This window comes from Oncorhynchus clarkii, chromosome 27, assembly GCF_045791955.1.
Source record: "Oncorhynchus clarkii lewisi isolate Uvic-CL-2024 chromosome 27, UVic_Ocla_1.0, whole genome shotgun sequence".
NCBI classification, from domain to species: Eukaryota; Metazoa; Chordata; class Actinopteri; order Salmoniformes; family Salmonidae; genus Oncorhynchus; species Oncorhynchus clarkii.
Genome location: NC_092173.1, coordinates 30,142,800 through 30,155,459, shown reverse-complemented (window position 1 = coordinate 30,155,459; position 12,660 = coordinate 30,142,800). Strand labels below are relative to the sequence as shown.

The 12,660-nt window shown below is 39.5% G+C and overlaps 1 protein-coding gene across 1 annotated transcript in view; it reads right to left on the bottom strand.

Annotated features, from left to right (window-relative positions):
• The window catches only part of LOC139385613 (retinol-binding protein 2-like), a 44,347-nt gene extending 40,707 nt beyond the window's left edge, over nucleotides 1–3,640 (bottom strand). Inside the window, exon 1 of the mRNA XM_071130825.1 lies at nucleotides 3,517–3,640. Coding sequence (XP_070986926.1) covers nucleotides 3,517–3,589 — 73 coding nt within the window. The 5' untranslated portion in view covers nucleotides 3,590–3,640. The remainder of the gene's footprint in view (nucleotides 1–3,516) is intronic.
• Between the last annotated feature and the right edge of the window lie 9,020 nt (nucleotides 3,641–12,660).

The window sequence follows — 12,660 nt, the reverse complement described above, 5'->3', positions numbered from 1 at the left end:
AGTTATGGCATGGAGGGAGTTATGACGGAGGGAGTTATGACATGGAGGGAGTTATGGCATGGAGGGAGTTATGGCATGGAGGGAGTTATGACATGGAGGGAGTTATGGCATAGAGGGAGTTATGGCATGGAGGGAGTTATGACACGGAGGGAATTATGGCATGGAGGGAGTTATGACACGGAGGGAGTTATGGCATGGAGGGAGGTATGGCATGGAGGGAGTTATGGCATAGAGGGAGTTTTGGCATGGAGGGAGTTTTGGCATGGAGGGAGTTATGACACGGAGAGAGTTATGACACGGAGGGAGTTATGACACGGAGGGAGTTATGACACGGAGGGAGTTATGACACGGAGGGAGTTATGACACGGAGGGAGTTTTAAATTGCCGATAAAGTCATGAATAATAAAAGACTTGTGTTTTATCAACGCCATGCTGAGTGGATGGACGAGGGCCTTCGCTTTCCAGCGACATGCCGACGCCTCTTGGCAGAGCTTGGGATGGGATTTTTTTTTCTCTTGAATGGGGACGATAAAAATGCTTAAAAGAGTAAATCAATATTTGTTCGACGTGGTAACAAGCGGGAGCCATTCACACAAACATTGGAGGTTAAGTCGCCATGACAGAAGCTCAATAAGTAACTGAAGCAGCACCACATCATCCTTTCTCTCTCTCACAATCTCACTCACTAACACTCTCAAATAAAGTATTTACACTAACATTGGGTCTGACATCCCCCTCTCTATCAAACACACTCGTGCACACACACACATAGACATATGCACACACACACACACATAGACATATGCATACACACACACACACAACACACTCTTTCTCTGTCATTTCCCTCTCTCGTCTCCAACCCCTTCCTTCCCTCCCTCCCTCTCCACCATCTCTCTCTGCATATCTAGTATCTCTCTCTGCATATCTAGTATCTCTCTGTATATCTAGTATCTCTCTGCATATCCAGTATCTCTCTCTGCATATCTAGTATCTCCCTCTGCATATCCAGTATCTCTCTCTGCATATCTAGTATCTCTCTCTGCATATCCAGTATCTCTCTCTGCATATCTAGTATCTCCCTCTGCATATCTAGTATCTTCCTCTGCATATCTACTATCTCTCTGCATATCCAGTATCTCTCTCTGCATATCTAGTATCTCTCTCTGCATATCCAGTATCTCTCTCTACATATCCAGTATGTATCTCTGCATATCTAGTATCTCTCTCTGCAAATCCAGTATCTCTGTCTGCATATCCAGTATCCCTCTGCATATCCAGTATCTCTCTCTGCATATCCAGTATCTCTCTGCATATCTAGAATCTCTGCATATCCAGTAAATCTCTCCATATCCAGTATATCTCTGCATATCTAGTATCTTTCTCTGCATATCTAGTATCTCTCTATGCATATTCAGTATCTCTCTGCATATCCAGTATCTCTCTCTGCATATCCAGTATCTCTGCATATCCAGTATCTCTCTGCATATCCAGTATCTCTCTCTGCATATCCAGTATCTCTGCATATCTAGTATCTCTCTCTCTGCATATATCATATCTCTCTCTGCATATCTAGTATCTCTCTCTGCATATCTAGTATCTCTCTATGCATATTCAGTATCTATCTGCATATCCAGTATCTCTCTCTGCATATCCAGTATCTCTGCATATCCAGTATCTCTCTCTGCATATCCAGTATCTCTCTCTCTGCATATCCAGTATCTCTGCATATCTAGTATCTCTCTCTCTGCATATCTAGTATCTCTCTCTGTATATCTAGTATCTCTCTGCATATATAATATCTCTCTCTGCATATCTAGTATCTCTCTCTGCATATCCAGTATCTCTCTCCATATCTAGTATCTCTGCATATCTAGTAACTCTCTTCATATCCAGTATGTCTCTATGCATATCTAGTATCTCTCTATGCATATTCAGTATCTCTCTGCATATCCAGTATCTCTCTCTGCATATCCAGTATCTCTCTCTGCATATCTAGTATCTCTCTGTATATCTAGTATCTCTCTGCATATCCAGTATCTCTCTCTGCATATCTAGTATCTCCCTCTGCATATCCAGTATCTCTCTCTGCATATCTAGTATCTCTCTCTGCATATCCAGTATCTCTCTCTGCATATCTAGTATCTCCCTCTGCATATCTAGTATCTTCCTCTGCATATCTACTATCTCTCTGCATATCCAGTATCTCTCTCTGCATATCTAGTATCTCTCTCTACATATCCAGTATGTATCTCTGCATATCTAGTATCTCTCTGCAAATCCAGTATCTCTCTCTGCATATCCAGTATCCCTCTGCATATCCAGTATCTCTCTCTGCATATCCAGTATCTCTCTGCATATCTAGTATCTCTGCATATCCAGTAAATCTCTGCATATCCAGTATATCTCTGCATATCTAGTATCTTTCTCTGCATATCTAGTATCTCTCTATGCATATTCAGTATCTCTCTGCATATCCAGTATCTCTCTCTGCATATCCAGTATCTCTGCATATCCAGTATCTCTCTGCATATCCAGTATCTCTCTCTGCATATCCAGTATCTCTGCATATCTAGTATCTCTCTCTCTGCATATATCATATCTCTCTCTGCATATCTAGTATCTCTCTCTGCATATCTAGTATCTCTCTATGCATATTCAGTATCTATCTGCATATCCAGTATCTCTCTCTGCATATCCAGTATCTCTGCATATCCAGTATCTCTCTCTGCATATCCAGTATCTCTCTCTCTGCATATCCAGTATCTCTGCATATCTAGTATCTCTCTCTCTGCATATCTAGTATCTCTCTCTGTATATCTAGTATCTCTCTGCATATATAATATCTCTCTCTGCATATCTAGTATCTCTCTCTGCATATCCAGTATCTCTCTCCATATCTAGTATCTCTGCATATCTAGTAACTCTCTTCATATCCAGTATGTCTCTATGCATATCTAGTATCTCTCTATGCATATTCAGTATCTCTCTGCATATCCAGTATCTCTCTCTGCATATCCAGTATCTCTGCATATCCAGTATCTCTCTCTGCATATCCAGTATCTATCTCTGCATATCCAGTATCTCTGCATATCTAGTATCTCTCTATGCATATTCAGTTTCTGTCTGCATTTCCAGTATCTCTATCTGCATATCCAGTATCTCTCTCTGCATATCCAGTATCTCTCTCTGCATATCCAGTATCTCTGCATATCTAGTATCTCTCTATGCATATCCAGTATATCTCTCTGCATATCTAGTATCTCTGCTTATCCAGTATCTCTCTCTGCATATCCAATACCTCTCTCTGCATATCTAGTATCTGTCTCTGCATATCCAGTATATCTCTCTGCATATCTAGTTTCTCTGCATATCTAGTATCTCTCTGCATATGTAATATCTCTCGCTGCATATCTACTATCTCTCTGCATATGTAATATCTCTCTCTGCATGTCTAGTATCTCTCTCTGTATCTTATGTCGCTATTTTCCAACAGACATTAGAACAACAGCTTACCAATAGCCTTCATGATGTCCTCAAAGTTTTCATTGGTGACCATCACCCATTGTCCATTGAAGTCTGCAGGCATCTTGGCACCGGCCGGGTTTGTGTTATTGTATATGCCCTGTATCTGTCTATGGGGAATTTGCTCACACACACACCCTGCAAGAGGTAGAGTCAGATTCTATGGTCCCAAACCTTTATATACAGCCTGTTTATGTGTGGAACTAAGGGGCAGGGTTCGCCTGATAACACTCTATATTCCTTATAGAGAGAAGGGACAGGTGTGTGTGACTGTATGTGTGTTTGTCTGTCTGTATGTGTGTGTGTGTGTCAAGTGTGGAGGCACTTAGCATCAGCTAACCCACTGCCTCTCAACAGGCTAGCCAGATCCTTTGTTCATCGAAATGATGCAGAAAGGAAACAATATGGAGAGCACCATCTAGAGCAATGAGAGCTAGTTCCCCTGTCACCTGTCAACGCAGACACTACAAAGCAATGCTGAGGAGAAGGTCAGAAGGTTATTTCTCTCTTCTGAAACAAGAATAAATATAGACTAGGTTTCTAGTTCAAACACAGAATACACAGAGTGTACATTTGACTACTTTCTTCATGTTAAGACAGAAAAATAATGGGAGTCAAAGCAACACACTGGCCTTTGCATTTAACCCGCATTCTATTCTGGTTGCCAGATGTGTAGGTGCTTTAGCCAACTCCTATTCTTTAGCCCAGGGAAACTGGCTAAAGTATTACAGATCTGGCAACCAGGCTCGATGCAATCTGCAGGGAAAGTAAGAAACTTTCTGTACATTTTCCCAGGTTGTGATTGCGTATTTGCCAATTAACTCTATATCTGTAAGTGGTTTGTGGTTATATTTGCTTAGACTTTAATTCTCCTTAATGAATTACAATAACCTACCGTATTTCTGACTTGAAATCCCTTCTCATAATCAATGTTGATTAGTGTATTTGTGTGTGTGTGAGAGTGAGAGCGAGAGAGAGAAAGAAAGAGATAATGAGCTGATTACTTTGTTATCTGCCACATACAGTGCGGCAAAAACGTATTTAGTCAGCCACCAATTGTGCAAGTTCTCCCACTTAAAAAGATGAGAGAGGCCTGTAATTTTCATCATAGGTACACTTCAACTATGACAGACAAAATGAGAAAAAAAATCCAGAAAATCACATTGTAGGATTTTTTATGAATTTATCTGCAAATTATGGTGGAAAATAAGTATTTGGTCAGTATTTTTGCCATTGTATGTTTACAGTAATTTGCATGGTACTGTATGTTCACAGTAATGTGAATAATGTGCATCATTTAGTATTCCGAATGTGACCTTGAGCTCATCAACACTGAATTAAGGACACAGATCATGTATGAGCTTGGTGTAGGTTGAACCCAGCGTTATTCATTTATCAGGATTGAGTTCACTGTTACCCTAAACCACAATCCTATTCCATAAATACATGCAACCAACCACAGCTGAACAATGGCTCTGCATATATTGTGTTGTATGTACTCCTGACTACACAATTAATTTACCTGCGGGGACAATAAAGTTGTAATTTAATTCAAATTTAAACGGAGCTGTATTTCACGCGATTATTGCATTTGCATCACATCAAAATAACAGTTTGACAGTTTGACTGTGATGTGAATTGAACTCTTGAGTTGCTTTGAAGGGGTCAAAGGTTGATGTCTGAAATGTTTTATCACCCCTCTGATAAGATCAAAATAACACTATTATCATCGGAACTTTCACCCCATCATTGCCACGCAACTGAGTAAAGTCTCATGGAAAGGAAATGTTGTCATGCACCTGAGTAAGTGTTTCTTAAAACTAGTGCTGGCTGAGTAGCCTTGCTCTTCCTTCATTATGTAAAAGCCTACAGAATGCAGAATCCAATTACTTAGCCCACAGCATTGCCCTGAGGCAACCAATAAAGATGATGTGTGTGGGTAAAAGTGTTTTATATTATTTTAGATTGTTTTATATTATTGATACATTATCAGAAAGACAAAATCTTCCCCCCCAAAAAAGCGTAATCCAAAATGAGTGCAGTAGAGGGTTGATATGTATTACTGTGCCTTGCAAAAGTATTCATCCCCCTTGGCGTTTTTCTTTGGATTTCATGTAATGGACATACACAAAATAGTCCAGATTGGTGAAGTGAAATGAAAGAAAAAACTTGCTTCAAAAAATGTTTTTAAAAAACTGAAAAGTGGTGTGTGCATATGTATTTACCCCCTTTACTATGAAGCTCCTAAATAAGATCTGGTGTAACCAATTACCTTCAAAAGTCACAGAATTCATTTTTAAAAGTCCACCTGTGTGCAATTTAAGTGTCACATGATCTGTCACATGATCTCAGGATATATACACCTGTACGGAAAGGTCCCAGAGTCTCCAACACCACTAAGCAAGGGGCATCAACAAGCAAGTGGCACCATGAAAACCAAGGAGCTCTCCAAACAGGTCAGGGACAAAGTTATGGAGAAGTACAGATCAGGGTTGGGTTCTAAAAAAATATCCGAAACTTTGAACATCCCACAGAGCACCATTAAATCCATTATTAAAAAATTGAAAGAATATGGCACAACAAACCTGCCAAGAGTGGGCCGCCCACCGAAACTCACAGACCAGGCAAGGAGGGCTTAATCAGAGAGGCAACAAAGAGACCAAAGATAACCCTGAAGGAGCTGCAAAGCTCCACAGCGGAGATTAGAGTATCTGTCCATAGGACCACTTTAAGCCGAACACTCCACAGAGCTGGGTTTTATAGAAGAGTGGCCAGAAAAAAAGCCATTGCTTAAAGTGTTCATGTGGGAGACTTCCCAAACATATGGAAGAAGGTACTCTGGTCAGATGAGACTAAAAGGGAGCTTTTTGGCCATCAAGATAAACGCTATGTCTGGCGCAAATCCAAAACCCCTCATCTCCCCGAGAACACCAGCATCATGCTGTGTGGGTGTTTTTCATCAGGGACTGGGAAACTGGTCAGAATTGAAGGAATGATGGATGGCACCAAATACAGGGAAATTCTTGAACGAAACCTGTTTCAGTGTTCCAGAGATTTGAGACTGGGATGGAGGTTCTCCTTCCAGCAGGACAATGATCGTAAGCATACTGCTAAAGCAACACTCAAGTGGTTTATGGGGAAACATTTAAATGTCTTGGAATGGCCTAGTCAAAGCCCAGACCTCAATCCAATTGAGAATCTGTGGTATGACTTAAAGATTGCTGTACACCAGCGGAACCCATCCAACTTGAAGGAGCTGGAGCAGTTTTGCCTTGAAGAATGGGCAACAATTCCAGTGGCTAGATGTGCCAAGCTTATACAGACATATGCCTAGAGACTTGCAGCTGTAATTTCTGCAAAAGGTGGTTCTACAAAGTATTGACTTGAATAGTTATGCACGCTCAAGTTTTTTTCAAAATATTTTGCATCTTCAAAGTGGTAGGTATGTTGTGTAAATCAAATGACACAACCCCCCCCCCCCCCCCCCCAAAAAAAAAAAAAAAAATTAATTCCAGGTTGTAAGGCAACAAAATAGGAAAAAAGGGGGGTGAATACTTTCACAAGACACTGTAGGTGGGTGACTACATTTGCCTATTTCAAATGCGTTATTTTGCAAATCCCAACTCCTTGAGACACCCTTGAAGAGTGGGGTCACAGCTAGGATCTGCCAACGGCAACCATGGAGCAATTAGTGCCTTGCTTAAGGGCACATAGACAGATTTTTCACCTTGTTGGCTCACGGTTACTGCTCCAGTTCTCTAACCAGTAGGCTACTCGCTGTCCTGAGAGTATCGTGTGCTATAGCCACCCACTTTTTGTTATAGACTGGGCTCACCAGCAACAACTTCTATGCCAAACATGGGTTGTATTGTCTGTTAACCACACAAGGGTAGTATTGTAACATGGATTGTATTGTCTGTTAACCACACAAGGGTAGTATTGTAACATGGATTGTATTGTCTGTTAACCACACGAGGGTAGTATTGTAACATGGATTGTATTGTCTGTTAACCACACGAGGGTAGTATTGTAACATGGATTGTATTGTCTGTTAACCACACGAGGGTAGTATTGTAACATGGATTGTATTGTCTGTTAACCACACGAGGGTAGTATTGTAACATGGATTGTATTGTCTGTTAACCACACGAGGGTAGTATTGTAACATGGATTGTATTGTCTGTTAACCACACGAGGGTAGTATTGTAACATGGATTGTATTGTCTGTTAACCACACGAGGGTAGTATTGTAACATGGATTGTATTGTCTGTTAACCACACGAGGGTAGTATTGTAACATGGATTGTATTGTCTGTTAACCACACGAGGGTAGTGTTGTAACATGGATTGTATTGTCTGTTAACCACACGAGGGTAGTGTTGTAACATGGATTGTATTGTCTGTTAAAAACACGAGGGTAGTGTTGTAACATGGATTGTATTGTCTGTTAACCACACGAGGGTAGTATTGTAACATGGATTGTATTGTCTGTTAAAAACACAAGGGTAGTATTGTAACATGGATTGTATTGTCTGTTAACCACACGCGGGTAGTGTTGTAACATGGATTGTATTGTCTGTTAATCACACAAGGGTAGTATTGTAACATGGATTGTATTGTCTGTTAACCACACGAGGGTAGTATTGTAACATGGATTGTATTGTCTGTTAACCACACGAGGGTAGTATTGTAACATGGATTGTATTGTCTGTTAACCACACGAGGGTAGTATTGTAACATGGATTTTATTGTCTGTTAACCACACGAGGGTAGTGTTGTAACATGGATTGTATTGTCTGTTAAAAACACAAGGGTAGTATTGTAACATGGATTGTATTGTCTGTTAACCACACAAGGGTAGTATTGTAACATGGATTGTATTGTCTGTTAACCACACGAGGGTAGTGTTGTAACATGGATTGTATTGTCTGTTAACCACACAAGGGTAGTGTTGTAACATGGATTGTATTGTCTGTTAACCACACGAGGGTAGTATTGTAACATGGATTGTATTGTCTGTTAAAAACACAAGGGTAGTATTGTAACATGGATTGTATTGTCTGTTAACCACACAAGGGTAGTATTGTAACATGGATTGTATTGTCTGTTAACCACACGAGGGTAGTGTTGTAACATGGATTGTATTGTCTGTTAACCACACGAGGGTAGTATTGTAACATGTATTATATTGTCTGTTAACCACACGAGGGTAGTATTGTAACATGGATTGTATTGTCTGTTAACCACACAAGGGTAGTATTGTAACATGGATTGTATTGTCTGTTAACCACACGAGGGTAGTATTGTAACATGGATTGTATTGTCTGTTAACCACACGAGGGTAGTATTGTAACATGGATTGTATTGTCTGTTAACCACACGAGGGTAGTGTTGTAACATGGATTGTATTGTCTGTTAACCACACGAGGGTAGTATTGTAACATGGATTGTATTGTCTGTTAACCACACGAGGGTAGTGTTGTAACATGGATTGTATTGTCTGTTAACCACACGAGGGTAGTATTGTAACATGGATTGTATTGTCTGTTAAAAACACGAGGGTAGTATTGTAACATGGATTGTATTGTCTGTTAACCACACGAGGGTAGTATTGTAACATGGATTGATTGTCTGTTAACCACACAAGGGTAGTATTGTAACATGGATTGTATTGTCTGTTAAAAACACGAGGGTAGTATTGTAACATGGATTGTATTGTCTGTTAAAAACACGAGGGTAGTATTGTAACATGGATTGTATTGTCTGTTATTAACCACACGAGGGTAGTATTGTAACATGGATTGTATTGTCTGTTAACCACACGAGGGTAGTATTGTAACATGGATTGTATTGTCTGTTAACCACACGAGGGTAGTATTGTAACATGGATTGTATTGTCTGTTAACCACACGAGGGTAGTATTGTAACATGGATTGTATTGTCTGTTAACCACACGAGGGTAGTATTGTAACATGGATTGTATTGTCTGTTAACCTCACGAGGGTAGTATTGTAACATGGATTGTATTGTCTGTTAACCACACGAGGGTAGTGTTGTAACATGGATTGTATTGTCTGTTAACCACACGAGGGTAATATTGTAACATGGATTGTATTGTCTGTTAACCACACGAGGGTAGTATTGTAACATGGATTGTATTGTCTGTTAACCACACGAGGGTAGTATTGTAACATGGATTGTATTGTCTGTTAAAAACACGAGGGTAGTATTGTAACATGGATTGTATTGTCTGTTAAAAACACGAGGGTAGTATTGTAACATGGATTGTATTGTCTGTTAACCACACGAGGGTAGTATTGTAACATGGATTGTATTGTCTGTTAACCACACGAGGGTAGTATTGTAACATGGATTGTATTGTCTGTTAACTACACGAGGGTAGTATTGTAACATGGATTGTATTGTCTGTTAACCACACGAGGGTATTATTGTAACATGGATTGTATTGTCTGTTAACCACACAAGGGTAGTATTGTAACATGGATTGTATTGTCTGTTAAAAACACGAGGGTAGTATTGTAACATGGATTGTATTGTCTGTTAACCACACGAGGGTAGTATTGTAACATGGATTGTATTGTCTGTTAAAAACACGAGGGTAGTATTGTAACATGGATTGTATTGTCTGTTAACCACACGAGGGTAGTATTGTAACATGGATTGTATTGTCTGTTAAAAACACGAGGGTAGTATTGTAACATGGATTGTATTGTCTGTTAACCACACTAGGGTAGTATTGTAACATGGATTGTATTGTCTGTTAACCACACGAGGGTAGTATTGTAACATGAATTGTATTGTCTGTTAAAAATACGAGGGTAGTATTGTAACATGGATTGTATTGTCTGTTAACCACACGAGGGTAGTATTGTAACATGGATTGTATTGTCTGTTAACCACACGAGGGTAGTATTGTAACATGGATTGTATTGTCTGTTAACCACACGAGGGTAGTATTGTAACATGGATTGTATTGTCTGTTAAAAACACGAGGGTAGTGTTGTAACATGGATTGTATTGTCTGTTAAAAACACGAGGGTAGTATTGTAACATGGATTGTATTGTCTGTTAACCACACGAGGGTAGTATTGTAACATGGATTGTATTGTCTGTTAACCACACGAGGGTAGTATTGTAACATGGATTGTATTGTCTGTTAACCACACGAGGGTAGTATTGTAACATGGATTGTATTGTCTGTTAACCACACGAGGGTAGTATTGTAACATGGATTGTATTGTCTGTTAAAAACACGAGGGTAGTATTGTAACATGGATTGTATTGTCTGTTAACCACACGAGGGTAGTATTGTAACATGGATTGTATTGTCTGTTAACCACACGACGGTAGTGTTGTAACATGGATTGTATTGTCTGTTAACCACACGAGGGTAGTATTGTAACATGGATTGTATTGTCTGTTAAAAACACGAGGGTAGTATTGTAACATGGATTGTATTGTCTGTTAAAAACACGAGGGCAGTATTGTAACATGGATTGTATTGTCTGTTAACCACACGAGGGTAGTATTGTAACATGGATTGTATTGTCTGTTAACCACACGAGGGTAGTATTGTAACATGGATTGTATTGTCTGTTAACTACACGAGGGTAGTATTGTAACATGGATTGTATTGTCTGTTAACCACACGAGGGTATTATTGTAACATGGATTGTATTGTCTGTTAACCACACAAGGGTAGTATTGTAACATGGATTGTATTGTCTGTTAAAAACACGAGGGTAGTATTGTAACATGGATTGTATTGTCTGTTAACCACACGAGGGTAGTATTGTAACATGGATTGTATTGTCTGTTAACCACACGAGGGTAGTATTGTAACATGGATTGTATTGTCTGTTAACCTCACGAGGGTAGTATTGTAACATGGATTGTATTGTCTGTTAACCACACGAGGGTAGTGTTGTAACATGGATTGTATTGTCTGTTAACCACACGAGGGTAGTATTGTAACATGGATTGTATTGTCTGTTAACCACACGAGGGTAGTATTGTAACATGGATTGTATTGTCTGTTAACCACACGAGGGTAGTATTGTAACATGGATTGTATTGTCTGTTAACCACACGAGGGTAGTGTTGTAACATGGATTGTATTGTCTGTTAACCACACGAGGGTAGTATTGTAACATGGATTGTATTGTCTGTTAACCACACAAGGGTAGTGTTGTAACATGGATTGTATTGTCTGTTAACCACACGAGGGTAGTATTGTAACATGGATTGTATTGTCTGTTAACCACACGAGGGTAGTATTGTAACATGGATTGTATTGTCTGTTAACCACACGAGGGTAGTATTGTAACATGGATTGTATTGTCTGTTAACCACACGAGGGTAGTATTGTAACATGGATTGTATTGTCTGTTAACCACACGAGGGTAGTATTGTAACATGGATTGTATTGTCTGTTAACCACACGAGGGTAGTATTGTAACATGGATTGTATTGTCTGTTAACCACACGAGGGTAGTATTGTAACATGGATTGTATTGTCTGTTAAAAACACGAGGGTAGTATTGTAACATGGATTGTATTGTCTGTTAACCACACGAGGGTAGTATTGTAACATGGATTGTATTGTCTGTTAACCACACGAGGGTAGTATTGTAACATGGATTGTATTGTCTGTTAACCACACGAGGGTAGTGTTGTAACATGGATTGTATTGTCTGTTAACCACACGAGGGTAGTATTGTAACATGGATTGTATTGTCTGTTAACCACACGAGGGTAGTATTGTAACATGGATTGTATTGTCTGTTAACCACACGAGGGTAGTATTGTAACATGGATTGTATTGTCTGTTAAAAACACGAGGGTAGTATTGTAACATGGATTGTATTGTCTGTTAACCACACGAGGGTAGTATTGTAACATGGATTGTATTGTCTGTTAACCACACGAGGGTAGTATTGTAACATGGATTGTATTGTCTGTTAACCACACAAGGGTAGTATTGTAACATGGATTGTATTGTCTGTTAAAAACACGAGGGTAGTATTGTAACATGGATTGTATTGTCTGTTAAAAACACGAGGGTAGTATTGTAACATGGATTGTATTGTCTGTTAACCACACGAGGGTAGTATT